We start from the raw sequence: 15,378 nt of genomic DNA on the forward strand, positions 1-15,378 counted from the left end.
TTCTCTTGTTTGGTATCCCCCGGTTGGGAAAATGACGCACAAACAAAATGACGATGATTGGCCACGCCTACTTGTAGCTTCATTTGCGCTCTTTAAAAACCTATGGGTGACGTCACGGATACTACGTCCATATCTTTTACAGTCTATGGCAGACACGCAATCATAAAGGAAAAGTTCACCAAAAAATATAATTTCCATCATCATTTACTCATTCTTTACTTGATTCAAACCTTTGAGTTCTGTTGAACACAATTGTAGATTTTTTGAAAATGCAGAAAACCTGTAACCATTGAATTTCATTGAAATTTTATTTCCTACTATGGAAGTCAATGGTAACAGGTTTTCCGTTTTCTTCAAAATATCCTCTTTTTGGAAGGTTTACAAAAGGTATGGAACCATTTGAGGGGGCGTAAATAGTGATAAAATTTAATTTTTGAGTGAACTATTGCTTTAAAAAAATTTCAACAGTCTCAAAAAAAATATAAATAATTTAACTCCTCTAATTTTGTGATAGTTTTTATCCTGTCATCCTGACTTTTGAATGAGAATACCATATTTTAAATATTATTGATGGCTAGTTTGTAATAATAAGGCCGACACGGAATCTCTGTGCGCAGAATTCCGCAGACTTTCCACAGATTTTCGCAGATTATTAGCCCATCATTAATTCTGTTTATTTACTAGAGTAAATGTGTGTAAATCTATATTTATTCACTTTTTAAATTAATTACAGTAATATTATTGACTAATATGAAAATATGCATCTGATTTATGTACAATGCAGTTTGTAAAGTCATATTTTCTGTCTTTTAGTATATCTATTATATGAGAGACTTGATTTGTTTACCAAATAAAGTGGATCTAATTGGATTTGCATTTTAAACATTAAATAAAAGTTAAAAAGATATTATTTTAGTTCACATATTAAGGTTTTAGGTATGATTCTCCCAAAATAATTCCGCAGAAATCCGCAGATTTTTACCAAAATTCTCAGCAGAAATAGCAAAAAACGTCCGCAGATACCGTCTGGCCCTAGTAATAATAAATCTATAAACTGCTAAACTAGCACAAATTGTTAATATTATACCTTTTATAACAAACAGTGCAATAGTTATTTAAGTATTCTGTGATTTTTTTTAAATTGGGTTATATATATATATATATTTCTATTTCTTTATGAAATTACAAAAGTTTATTTATTATGTTTTTTAGTGACTATAGTAAAGTATAGTTTGATGTTTTTAATGTTCTTGCTGGGTCCGATGAAACAATTTCGTTCTGAATTGCAATTTATTGGGGGCATTGTGCTGCAGTGGGTAGCACGGTTGCCTCACAGCAAGAAGGTTGCTGGTTCAAGCCTCGGCTGGGTCAGTTGGCATTTCTGTATGAAGTTTGCATGCTCTCCCAGTGTTGGCGTAGGTTTTCCTCTGGGTGATCCGATTTCCCCCACAAATCCAAACACATGCACTATAGGTGAATTGGGTAAGCTAAATATGTGTGTGAATGACAAGTGTATGGGTGTTTCCTTATGCTGGATAAATTGGCGGTTCATTCCGCTATGGTGACCCCAGATTAATAAAGGGACTAAGTCAAAAAGAAAATGAATGAATAACAATTTATTGTGATGTTTTGAATGACAAAAATAAAGGAAACTGAAACTAATTATTAGATTAATTTTCAGATTAAACGGGCATTAAATGAGCACAATATTAGATTGCAAATATGCACAATGCTCAAATAAAACAAGCACACGTGCGCAGCCTAATGATCAAAACAGAAAGTAGGATAAACAACTTATGACGTGGAGCCTGCTCATGCTAATCCAGGCAAAACACAATGAAAAGAGCCTTAACTGATGATTTTAAGCCACTCAATAACAGCATTGCTCTGAGCTTGTTGAAGGGTGTGGCTATTTCTAGGAAAACAAGCAACAATGAAACAACAGTAAGCGGGTCATCCAATAATAATCCGGCTCCAGATAAATGGAGAGATGAGTCAAGGGTTTGGGGGCTCATCTTTCCATTTATGGTGGTATATAGAGGGAATCATTCAGAAGGAGTTGTTTTCCTCTTTTCGAGAGGTTCCTCGAGCAGGGAGGGCATCAGGTTTGGGGGATGGGGCGACCTGGCTGTCAGAATCCATCAGAAACATGCACAAGCACCTCTGGCAGGAAAAGAAGGGGGTTGTCTGCCGCAGCGAGGGATGCTAAATATTAAAACCATTCTTTACTAGATAATGAAATGATGCTTATCATTCCAGTGGATTACATTTATTTATTGTAAACACATTTCTATTTAGTTTTTGATATTTATTTTCGATTTTCGATTTTGTAATTGAATAATAATAAACAATTGTAGCATGACAGACTGAACGTCAATAAAGATGCAGCAAACATGGAAGAAAAAGTGGAAAAACATTTGATGTCGACCATCCGTGACATCTGAATGATCCCTCACGGTAAACAGACATTGTAGTTGTGCACTGTAAAAAAATATCTGTTAATTAACAGTCTCTGTGTTTTGTTATTCACTGATGTTTTCGGTTTATAGGGTATCTGTAGAAGGACTTTTAATTTTAATAGCACTTCCAGTGAACTGTATATTGTTACAAAATCGCCACGTTTAAAGGCGTGGTCCACTACGATATCATATTTTAAACTTTAGTTGATGTGTAATGTAGCTGTGTAAACATAAACAACATCTCTGAATGCAAGACGCTCAAAGTTCAATGCAAAGACATTAGCTTTTACAGGGTTAGCTTAGCAAAGCCTACAACGAACAAAGTTTGGGGACTACAAAAAAATACATCCAGGCTAGTGAGATCACAAGGGCTTCCATTTACCTGCATTCACCATGTGCACACACCCCGCGCAGCGAAGAGGCGTGGCCAGAGGCGCTGTAATGTTATAGCAGAGAAAGCTAAAATGCCAAACGCTGCTTTTCCACAGAGCTTCTTCTGTTTCTGTATTTGGGCTTCCAAAGGACGCGACACCATATGAGAAATATTTGAATTATGTTCCAGAGAATTATAAAAAACATATAGCTAGCATTTGACAAAGGAGAACTTCCAGAATCTCTCCAGTTCAGTGCTGGATTTGTCCTACAACCGACGAAGCTGGGGATTGTGAGCCACAACCTGTAAGTGTTTTATGTGTTAAAACTGATCAACTACTTGCACATTTTCTAGCATTAATGGCATGATGCAGCGAGGACATAAACAAGGATGTAAACAACGGGAAATGCAGTTTGGCACCGCTAACAATTTAGCCACAAATTCATATTTATCCGTCAAACAGCTGTGAACAGCCACAATCATCAGCAGCGCTGCAGTGTCTCTCTATGCGGACGCTTTCCCTCTGTTTTACATCTCAAATAACAACAACAACGTTTCACATTACTTACACATGCTTATTTCTAATATATGTGAAAGAAACTTGTCAGATGTTATTTTAGAGAGCAGGCGTGAGGTTCAGCTGTGTGCTCTTTATTTTTCTGTCTGATTCAGGCAGCTAACGCATTCAGGCAAGTGCGTGCTTGTAGGGGCGTGATGTGGAGCTGATCCGTGAATCACAGCACATTATGTTAGCTGACGAATCAGAGCCTCTTGAGGGCGGGTCTTTCAGAGGAACTAGGAAATATGACAGTCGCTTTCATGTTAGCGGAGTAGCTGTATATATTCAAATTAAGATATATGAAGACATAACGTGATTTTCCACAAGTGAAGCATGAGCACACATTGCTTTGCGTCTTATAAGCACATCCAAAATACGCTGTGGACCACCCCTTTAAAGTCTGTTTTCTTTAAAAATTAACGGTATTCACTGCCGGATTGATATACGATATTGAATGCATACAAAAAAATTGAAGACAAGGGGGTGTAATCTGAGAGAAGAATAAAATTTCAACGCAGGCTCATTGTGAAAACGTAGCCCTGCGGACGTTTCTGGAGACAGTGAATTACGTGGGCGGAGGTACGTATGGCTGCATTTCATTTCTTTAAACGAACGCTACGGGGCGGTGTGACGCTGTTTCTTTTTCGCGCTTACCAGCTGACCGCTTACCTCCGTATGGACGGCATTCCGGCTGCAACCAGTTTGTCTCGTTAGCGCGCCACGTTTGTCTGCGGATTTGAGATGCAGAGAGGAGTTGACCACGAAGACGGGGGTTCGAGTCCGGTGAAGAGTGGTTCCAGAAAGCAGGTAAGACAAAAACAGAATCCAAAATATAAAGCAAACATGTGAATAGCAGGGTGAGGATGTGGTATTTTTTTGGATTGCTTTTGAAATGTGTTGGTTGGGTTCAGGGAAGTGGGTGAGCGGGTCAATCGATAAAACTGGTTGGGTTTAGGGAAGGTGGAGGGTGGGTCAGCCGATCGTTCGCTCAGTCAGTCAGAAAGTCTGTCCAAAAGTGAGTCGACAGTGGCCTCTGGTAGGTTTACGCGAGAACAGTAGGCGCGAATGGCACTCACGAGGGAAACCTGAGATCTCGAAAAGCTTACACGGCGATCTCTGGCGCATTCGCGAAAACAAAAACTGCAGAAAAACGTGCCGCCAGGACGTATTTCGCGGTCTCCAGAATCGTTCATGGAGGTACGTTTTCAGAATGAGCCTGGGTTGAAAATCTTAGTTAAAAACAAGGTGCTAATTATATTTGTAGTACCAATTACTAATAGAAGTTTAGAAATAATTTCTGGTTACTGATGTTAGAAATTACCTGTATTTTTTCATGGATGTGTACATTTCTGGAATATTTATGCTATGTCGTTTTGAATTTACCAGTAAAGGTGTTGTGGTAATTTTCCGTATTCTTACTGGTATTACTGTGTGAAAAGAGCTAATAATCACAACTGGCTATAAATACAGCCCCAAACCAAGATGGAGTCTTCACCATGTTTCATTGAACTCATTTCAATCTTTTTAACTCTTCTATTCACATACACTTGAAATCAAAATTATTATTAGAAAATGTGATTTTTCTTTTTCAGATATTTCCCAAATTATGTTTAACAGAGCAAGAATTTTTTCACAGCATTTCCTATAATATTTTTTTTTTTCTGGAGAAAGTCTTATTTGTTTTATTTCAGCTAGAATAAAAGCAGTTTTTAATTTTTAAAACCATTTTAAGGTCAATATTATTAGCCATCTTAAGCAATATTTTTCGATTGACTACAACACAATGACTTGATTGATACCCTAACTTGCCTAATTAACCCTTTAAAATGTCACTTTAAACTGAATACTAGTATCTTAAAAAATATCTAGTCTAATATTATTTACTGTCATCATGGCAAAGATAAAAGAAATCAGCTATTAGAAATGAGTTATTAAAACTATTATGTTTAGAAATGTGTTGTGAAAAAAAATCTCTTTGTTAAACAGAAATTGGGGAAAAAATAAACAGGGGGGCTAATAATACATGTATAAATGAGTTATTAAAACTATTATGTTTAAAAATGTGTTAAAAAATCTTCTTTCTCTTAAACAGAAATTGGGGGAAAACTATACAAGAGGGGGCTGATAATTCTGACTTCAACTGTATTTTGTTTCCTGCAATATTAACAGCCTTCAATATTAACAGTCCAAAAATTCTTCTATCTCAAGTAAGATTAATTATTTATTAAACAATTAAAAACTAAAAATAGATCAAATTACTTTTGTTAAGGTCCTAGACAAAGAACTTTACAGGCCTCTAGATGAGGAGGTGGAAACAAGCAGCACTGGGAGAGCATCGCGCTTCGGTAGGGGATTAAATGCCATATGGTGAAGGCCAACAGCCGCAAGGCCATGAGTAAATAACAACATGTTTTCATTGAGGGAATTGAGCTCTCAATGTGTACACAACCCAATCCCACCCAACAAACATGAACTGAAAGAGGATCTCACAGTCTGACAGGCTACCATTTGGACACAAATTTATGACTTCCACTGAAGTTAACTAGGATTTCACCTGGCATTTGAACTAATCTAGTAGGGCTGCACAATATATTGCAAATGTATCATTATCGCGATAATAGTAATGTAATATACATATTGCAGACGTGTGATCATTTATTCATTAATTTTCCTTCAGCTTAGTCTCTATTTCAGAGGTCACACAGTGGAATGAACCAGCATATGTTTTATGCAGCGGATGCCCTTCCAGCCGCAATCCAGAACTGGGAAACGCTATACACACTCATACACTACGGTCAATTTAGTTTATTCAATTCACCTATAGCTCATGTCTTTGGACTGTGGGGGAAACCAGACCACCCAGAGAAAACCCACGCCAACACAGGGAGAACATGCAAACTCCACACAGAAATGCCAAGTGGCCCAGCTGGGACTCGATCCAGTGACTTTCTTGCTGTGAGGTCACATTGTTCAAATAGCAAATCCATGTGTGCTACTTTGTGGACTCATGGGTGTTCCATTCTATAAAGGAGGTGTGTTAAGGCGCATTGTTGGTGTGTTGCTATTTTGATGAACAAACAGACAGCGCCATTGACCAACTAAAAGCTGCTCTAAAGTCCAGCGCAGAGCGCGTTATGCGCCTATGCAGGTCCAAATGCTTACACACTGCTTAATACACATAGGATGAACAGCAATACACAAATATCTTCACATATGAAAACAATTAAAGGTGTTGAATGTCAAATGCTAAAAAAATTTACAAACATTATTATTTTCCACAAATATAAAACCACTGCCTCCATGCCTTCATCTCTGGGGGCTTTTTCAGTTTATTCATGCCATTTTGATTTGTATAATGTTATTATTATTAGCAGTATTATTTATTATATGCAAATTTATATTTGTTTTAATAAAAACAAGTTTAGATTTGTCTGCCAGTCGGGTTTTGGAGACGTCTGCACCACCATATGGGGCATAAGAACAGGACGCGTGTTTAGATATAACTCAGTTTTTGACCAAACTTCATTATTATTGTTCATTTATTCTTTTGCTGGAAATTAGAACTGAATTTAGAAATAGTTTTGAAACAAATCTTTGCACTTTACAAACTCAATTAAATATGTAGGCTAATGGATGTCTTCAGTGGAGCGCGTATCAAAGTAAAGGAGTAAAGTAAAGGAGTAAAGTAAAGAGAAAGTAAAGAGGCTGAATGAAGGAGGCTTGTTCTTTATCCTCGCGCTGCAGATGCTCTGTTTAACTGTTGTCTCACTAGTGAAGCATTCAGTTTTTCCATTTACTAAATCCATCATGTAAACATCAAATGCACTATGGCGTGACACAACTGACTCTTAAAAGGAATGGGAGATGAGACTCTTGGTTTAATGCTCAAAACACACCCATAACTCATTAAGAGAATAAGCAAAACCCATCTTTTATCTGTTTAGATTATATCATTATATAAATGAATAATTCAAAACAGGTAATAAAAATGTTATTTTTTTATAGAAATGTTATATCACAAGAAATATCGTTATCATAATACTTAACAATGCTGCATATTTTTCCAGTATCATGCTGCCCTTTAATATAGTATGGAGTCAGCCATATTTTACAGTTAACTTTATTGTTACACAGTGCTACAAACACAATATACCATCAGGTTTAGATAGTTGCAGGGCTAAAGCAACAAACTGTTTATATATATATATATATAAATATAAATATGTTTCATTTTTTACCATTTTTAAACTGTGGTTGCCAAGTAACACAGAACTCAGTTGTACAACCTCTCACTACGCTATTTTACAACAGCTGAAACATACAGTTGAAGTCAAATGATAAGCCCTCCTGAATTATTAGCCCTCCTGAATTATTAGCCCTCCTGAATTATTAGCCCTCCTGAATTATTAGCCCTCCTGAATTATTAGGCCCCCTGTTTATTTTTTCCCTAAATTCTGTTTAACGGAGAGAAGATTTTTTTCAACACATTTCTAAACATAATAGTTTTAACAACTCATTTCTAATAACTGATTAATTTTATCTTTATCATGATGACAGTACATAATATTTTACTAGATATCTTTCAAGATACTACTGTAGTATTCAGATTAAAGTGGTATTTAAAGGCTTAATTGGGGTAATTAGGCAGGTTTTGGTAATTAGGCAAGTCACTGTATAATAACGATCGGTTTTGTAGACAATCAAAGAAAAATATGTGCTTAAAGGGGCTCATAATAATGACCTTAAAACATTTTTTAAATAAACTAGTCGAAAAAAAAAGACTTCCTCCAGAAGGAAAAAAATTTAGAGGGAATACTGTGAAAAATCCTTGCTCTGTTAAACATAATTTGGGAAATATTTGAAAAAATAAATTCACAAGAGGGCTGATCATTCTCATTCAAATGGATTTCAGTGCTGAAACTCTCTGTTGTACAGTCTAAATGATTCAAATTGAAATAACTAAATGTTACTACTTTCAAGTGTAAGATTTTTGATGAAAGTATGGAGAGAAATATTTTAAAAAATGTAAAATGAAGGAGATATTTTCTTACCGTGCAAATGGAATGTAGGAAATGCTGTACCTAAAAAACACACACAAGCAGTGTTAATACCTAATGCCCCATTAAAAGCTTAGTTTAGATTCCAAAACAAACAATCTGAAATAAGACTTAATCCATGACAAGTTACAGCTTGCTTTTAAAATAATGAAATGATGTAATAATACTGTAGATGCAGTAGCATTATATATATGAACATGCTATCATAAAAGTATGCTTTAAATATATTTAACAAAGCTAAAATGTAACCTGAACGTTCAAACAAGATAATAAAAAACTGAAACCTTTTTTTCCCATTATAAATGTTTTATTTTGTAATTTTATGTGGCCTAGATGAATAAAATTAATTTCTTAAATGTGCTGTATGTAAGATTTTGGCTCTTCTAAAGCATAAAAATACCATTATATGTTTGCAGATATTTGAGAAACCTGCTAAGTGAACATTCTTGTTTATCTGAAAAACAATACTAAAGTCAGATATTCCAACACAATCTCACGGCAATTCGTAACTTTTTGATTTAGTGGCTAATTCGTACGAATTTGTACGATCTAATTCGTACAATTTAGTACGATTTGCTCATCCGCCAATGACGGTTGGGTTTAGGGGTGGGGTTAGGTGCCACGCCTCCCTTTTAAAATCGTACAATTTCGTACAACTGAACTCGTACGAATTCGTACGAATTAGCCACTAAACTGTCAAAACGTAAAATACTTACGTTTTCTCGTGAGATCAGGCTGGATATTCTGTCAGATACATCACTCACTCAATATTTCGTTCACTCGCTTGCTCGCTCGTACACTCACTCGTTCCATCGATCTATCTTTCACCCGTTTATTCAGTCACTCATATGCTCACTCACCCACACACACTCGCTTGCATACTCATTCTCACACTCGTTTACACACTCACTCGATCACCCGCTTGTTCACTCAATCACTCACTCGTTCACTCATACACTCACTAGATCACTCATCCACTCACTCGTTCACTCAATGTCACTCATTCACACAATCACTTGTTCATTCACTCGATCACTTTACTCAGGTACTCGATTAATCAATTGGTCGGTCACTCACACACACGCATGGCACTCATTTTCACACTCACTTGTTCACTCGATGACTCACTTGTTCACTCACAGTCACTTTCATTTACACACTCACTCAATGGCTCACTCGTTCACTCACTCACACACTAACAGAATCAAAGTGTTGATGCTACAGTTGACACTGATTGGCCATTCAGTGAGTTTGTCAAGGTGTGACCCTTCTTAAATCCATCTTAAAAGTCTGTCCTAAAGTACAATCACTAGACAGATCAAAGAAATGGAGGATAATGTATATGGCCAGCAGCATGTGACAATGAATGTTTGGCATCAGCACTGTATGGGGAGCAATGACAGGGAGGACAAAGCACAACTGCTGATATTTCTTCACAGAGTTAGCTCAAACTTTAAAGTGTCCCTATATAAAGTCTCTAAGGCACTGCAATAGAGGGTATTTTTGGTAAAGTGTGCCAGATGATGGGCCAGTTATGTCTACAATGTCTTAAGCTGGCCAGCATCACTCAGGGGCTCTAGTATGGCTGCACATTGAAGGGCTTAGAGACATGATAAGAGACACGTGATAAATAGTGTCAGAGTAAATAGTGTTAAAATGAATGTCACTTGCTGCTTTGCTGCTGCGAGTTGCTTGTAGGGTAAATGAGGCTTTACTCTGAGTAAAGTACAGGTTTGACAAACAATACTTTGAGTAAGAAAAGGTATTTTCCTATAAAAACACACAAAAAACAATGTACAGTGCATCTGGAAAGTATTCATTGCGCTTGACTTTTTCCACATTGTTTTATGTTACAGCGTTATTCCAAAATGGATTAAATTAATTTATTTCCTCAACATTCTACACACAATACCCCATAATGACAATGTGAAAAAAAAGATTTTTGAAATTGTTGCATATTTATTACAAATAAAACACCTGAAAAACCACATGTACATCAGTATTCACAGTCTTTGCTCAACACTTTGTTGATGCACCTTTGGCAGCGATTACAGCCTCAAGTGTTTTTGAGTATGATGCCACAAGCTTGGCACACCTGTCTTTGCGAATTTTTGCCCATTCCACTTTGCAGTACCTCTCAAGCTCTATCAGGTTGGATGGGAAGCGACGGTGTGCAGCCATTTTCAAATCTCTCCAGAGATGTTTAATAGGATTCGGTTCTGGGCTCTGGCTAGGCCACTCAAGGACGTTCATCGATTTGTTGTGAAGCGGTGCCTGATTGTCTCCAAATGTAACGCCTGGCACTCACTCCAAAGAGTTTAATTTTAGTCTCATCAGACCAGAGAATTTAGTTTCTTATGGTCTGAGAGTCCTTCAGATACAAAAACAGACAAAAACAGCCAGACACAGGAAAAGTTTCTTTCCTCAGGCTGTCTACCTCATAAACAGTTAAATAATCCCCAACTGTGCAATAAACATGCAATACTTTTTCATACGCACTTGTACACAGCACCTTATATCAATTTACAGTGCAATACTTTCTCCATTCGCACTTGTACACTGCACCGTATAACCCAGGGATGGGCAAACTCGATCCTGGAGGGCCGGTGTCCCTGCATAGTTTTGCACAAACCCTAATCAAACACACCTGCTTGTAGCTTTCTAGTGATCTTGAAGACACTAATTAGGGTGTTTAGGTGTGTTTGATTAGTGTTGGAGCAAAAGTCTGCAGGGACACCGGCCCTCGAGGATCGAGTTTGCCCATACCTGGTATAACCTGTATATTTTTAACAAACTGTACACACAATTCAACATCCAGATTTTTAACTAACTGCATCTCTGTTTAATGTTTATCGGATATCTTTTTTCATATTTATTTTGTGTTGCCACTTGTCACTTTATGTACACTGGAAGCTTCTGTAGCCAAAACAAAATCCTTGTGTGTGTGAAGCACACTTGGCAAATTCCAGGCGGGGAGTGGCTTCCGTCTGGCCACTCTACCATACAGGCCTGATTGGTGGATTTCTGCACAGATGGTTGTCCTTCTGTAAGGTTCTCCTCACTCCACAGACGAACGCTGGAGCTTAGATAGAGTGACCATCGGGTTATTGATCACCTCCCTGACTATGGCCCTTCTCCCCCGATCACTCAGCTTAGATGGCCGGCCAGCTCTAGGAAGAGTCCTGGTGGTTCCAAACATCTTCCACTTATGGATAATGAAGGCCACTGTGCTCATTGGAACTTTCAGAGCAGCAGAAATTTTTCTGTAACCTTCCACAGTTTGTGTTTGACATGCACTGTTTACCCTCAGACCTTATATAGACAGGTGTATGCCTTTTCAAATTATGTCCAATCGACTGAACTGACCACAGGTGAACTCCAATTAAGCTGCTGAAACATCTCAAGTATGATCAGTGGAAACAGAATGTACCTGAGCTCAATTTAGAGCTTTAAGGTGTGATACCCCATGTATTGTGTAAAGAATTGAGGAAATAAATACATTTTTATCTATTTTGGAATAAGGCAGAAACAAAAAATTTTGAAAAAGTAAAGCGCTATGAATACTTTCCAGATGCACTGCACATGTAATAATGCATACTATTTTAAAAAATGCAAAGATCCAAATTTTTTTGGTCACAAAATTGCATAAAGCTTCACATTTTATTTGTCTTTTGTTCATTTCACATTTGTTTTTGAACATTTTCAGCTCATTTTAACAATACGAATTTAACAATTTCTATGTTAAGCTGCTTTGACACAATCCACTTTGTAAAAGCACTTTAGAAATTAAGATGAACTGAACTGAATTCAATTAAATAAGGTAACAGTCATCATTTTGGTCACTTTATTTGTGATATGAAATGTTCATACCATTACATTATAGGGTTGAAAATGTTTTATACCATTCTCAATATGTTACTCAATATATAGGAAATTATAGGTTCTTTAATTTTGGTCTTCATTGTATGTGAACTAATTTTTTTGTTTTGGTGTTGTTTAGAAGTCATGAAGATCTACTACAAGTTTCAAAAGCCATTGTTGAACTGCACTGGGCAACTAAACACACACACAAACACACACACACACAAAACCAGGCATGCTTGAACATTCTGTCCTTTTCATGGTCACAACCTGTGACATTAATTATCATATTTCGATTGCTTAGATTAGATCCAGTGTTGCATTCATATTTCAGCTGAGCTTCTCTACAGACCCACCATTTCAATAGTCTCTGTCAAGGTTGATGTCGGTGCTCACAGTTAATCAAATCAACCGCACTAACAGAGCAATTAAATGTGTTTGATCTGAACCAAACACCAAAGAAATTGTTAAAACACTCTTAAATGTTTAAACAAAGCTTCACCAAGCAACATGCATTGAAAAGCTTTCCTTTTCTAGCTCTAGTGAAACGATGCATGTGCAATGCATATATAGGAAGCCTTTTAAATTTAAAGCAGCAAATACAAATCACTGCACAAACATTTAGGATTGTTCTCTTGTTTGATGGAGTGAAACAGTGAGCCAAAACAGAGCACATTTCTATTGGCTGCAATATTAAAATGGCTAACCTTACAGCAGAAAAAAAGGTGTTTTCGGTCTGGTACAAAAAATTATTTGGTGTACATAGCTTATATTACCCTTCATGACAATTGTGAGAGGGGTGCACAAACATTTAGGATTCTTCTCTTGTTTGATGGAGTGAAACGGTGAGCCCTCTCCACCAGTTTCTGCACCTGTGTGCTTCTTGCATCCAAGCAAAGAGGGCGCACTTAGAGGATCAGATGATTTTTTCAGCCCTGCTTAGCTAGTTTAGTGGCATGGCTATACTACACTGAATAGTCTTTCAGAGGTCTGTTATGTAACTGTGAACAAACCGAAGGATAAAGTTTTATTCGTGTTCTTTGGATGAACAATACAGACCAAGATGTGTGCCGGAGTTTGAAGTGCTCCATTATTCTTCTTTGAATATTATCTTTCATTTAATATTTAACATAGCTGTTTGTGAATGTAAAGATCTGCAACGTTTTAAATATCAAAGTGAATAAAAACAAATTAAAACAACCGGTAACCTGCTTTCACCCTTGAAATAACTGAAACTGCTATTCATTGAAAGGCCAATGAGGGTGGCTGCAAAACAGAGCACATTTCTATTTACTCCAGTGTTAAAATGGCCAACTTTACAGTAGGAAAAAAAGGGGTTTAAGGTCTGGTACAAAAAATAACTTGGTGTATATAGCTTATTTTACCCTTCATGACGACTGTGAGAGGCGTTTATTTTTTTTATAACTCATCCATTTCATTTATATTAAGCCTTATTCTGTGTTCACAGCAGACGCGGCACGCGCAAATATATTGCACTATTCACACGTAAATATACGCATGAACATTTTGAGTTTACTCGCTTCATTCGCGCATTAAATTTGCTTCACAATAGTCATGATTTCACATCATAGATTGGGCTTCTGTCTGCCTGGTGACGCTAGCTTCATTGCTAAACAGCTAACATGGATTTTTTGAGAGAGTAGCTGTGCTTTAGGAAGGCTGAAAAACAGCGTAGATTGTTCGGCGTCATGTCTGAGTCCACTAGATCCTGATTTTAGAGGTGCACCCAGCACTGTGAGTTCATCAGCTCCTCCAGAAACTATACCAGGATGATGGAAGCTTCCAGTTGTGCTTCAGACTGAGCCGAGCCCAGTTTGATGAGCTGTTCTTTGGTGTCGGCATCAGGACTTCCCCTCGCCACACCAACAACAGGTACTACGTCATAATCACGCCCCTACAAAAGCAAGCTGCTGATTGGTTAATGCGGCACAAATGTCCGCTGAACTTCAGATTTTCCAGCTCGAGCGATTCGTGCATCAAACGCACAAAAGCGATACACTCACGTCACCTTATTCGTGCGAATTGTGATATTTGCACCGCCTCATTGACGCCGCAGGATTCGCATCTTTGCATTGACTTAACATGTAAATCACTCATGCTTGATGCTTCATCCACGTCTGGTGTGAACACAGCATTGACAATTCTCCATAATTGGAGAATCCCAGACACTACATCCATATTATTAACAGTCTATAAAAACAACTATCAGAAAAACAATGCTCACATTTGCATTATGCCAGCCGATGGTCTTAACTAAGTGCCCTTAAACAACTAAGTGCCCTTGTTAACAACAACGTTAACTTAATATTCAGTTTTCAGTGGTGAAAACCTAAAGGCCCTGGTATACTTCAAACAAAATTGAACAATGAACTGAAATGAGCTAATTTGGTTGAAACAAAGTTCATTATGAGTTTGTTTCAGCAGTGCCCAACAGCTCGAAGCAAACTTTGGCAGAGTTTGTTTTGGCTCTCTTTGACGCTTTGAGCTGCCATTAGTCCATGGCGATTATGCAATCGGTGAGCATGTTCTAGAACTCCCCCTTTTTGATGTGCGATTGATTCATATCTCATATCTACGGAGGTCAGACAGGAAAACAACATCCAGCACAACAACACCTAGTTAACTTCGCAACATGAAAACACTGGAGTACAGAGTAGCACAGATCGAGTGGTACAGATGTATCCGCACCTGTATAATCGCTAATGGAGAGCGCCACTGTATCTCATAAAGTCCAAAAAACTCTTTGATATGATGCCTGTCTGCTGCAAATAGAAAACCTGACCTAAATAGGAACCTAAAACAGCGCAATTGATTACTATAATAAAATACTTTAATAAGGTAATTCAGTAACGTTTGTGTGAACTGTTTATACATCGCTGTCAAAACTCTGTCAATTCATTTTAGAGCAATGTCAGTAATATTTAATAACAGTTAATGACATTTTAAATGACACTTGTTTTTTTTGTACCACCATAGTTGAGATCAAAAAATATATAAATGATGCTGTTATAAAATTGGTGACAATTATAATAGCCTCATGACAATCAT

General features: G+C 37.2%; 1 protein-coding gene across 1 annotated transcript in view; it reads right to left on the reverse strand.

Moving 5' to 3' along the window:
* The window catches only part of sft2d1 (SFT2 domain containing 1), a 40,198-nt gene that overhangs the window by 6,916 nt on the left and 17,904 nt on the right, over positions 1 to 15,378 (reverse strand). Inside the window, exon 7 of the mRNA XM_056471289.1 lies at positions 8,443 to 8,472. Coding sequence (XP_056327264.1) covers positions 8,443 to 8,472 — 30 coding nt within the window. The remainder of the gene's footprint in view (positions 1 to 8,442; positions 8,473 to 15,378) is intronic.

The sequence above is a fragment of the Danio aesculapii genome, chromosome 13 (genome assembly GCF_903798145.1).
Source record: "Danio aesculapii chromosome 13, fDanAes4.1, whole genome shotgun sequence".
NCBI classification, from domain to species: Eukaryota; Metazoa; Chordata; class Actinopteri; order Cypriniformes; family Danionidae; genus Danio; species Danio aesculapii.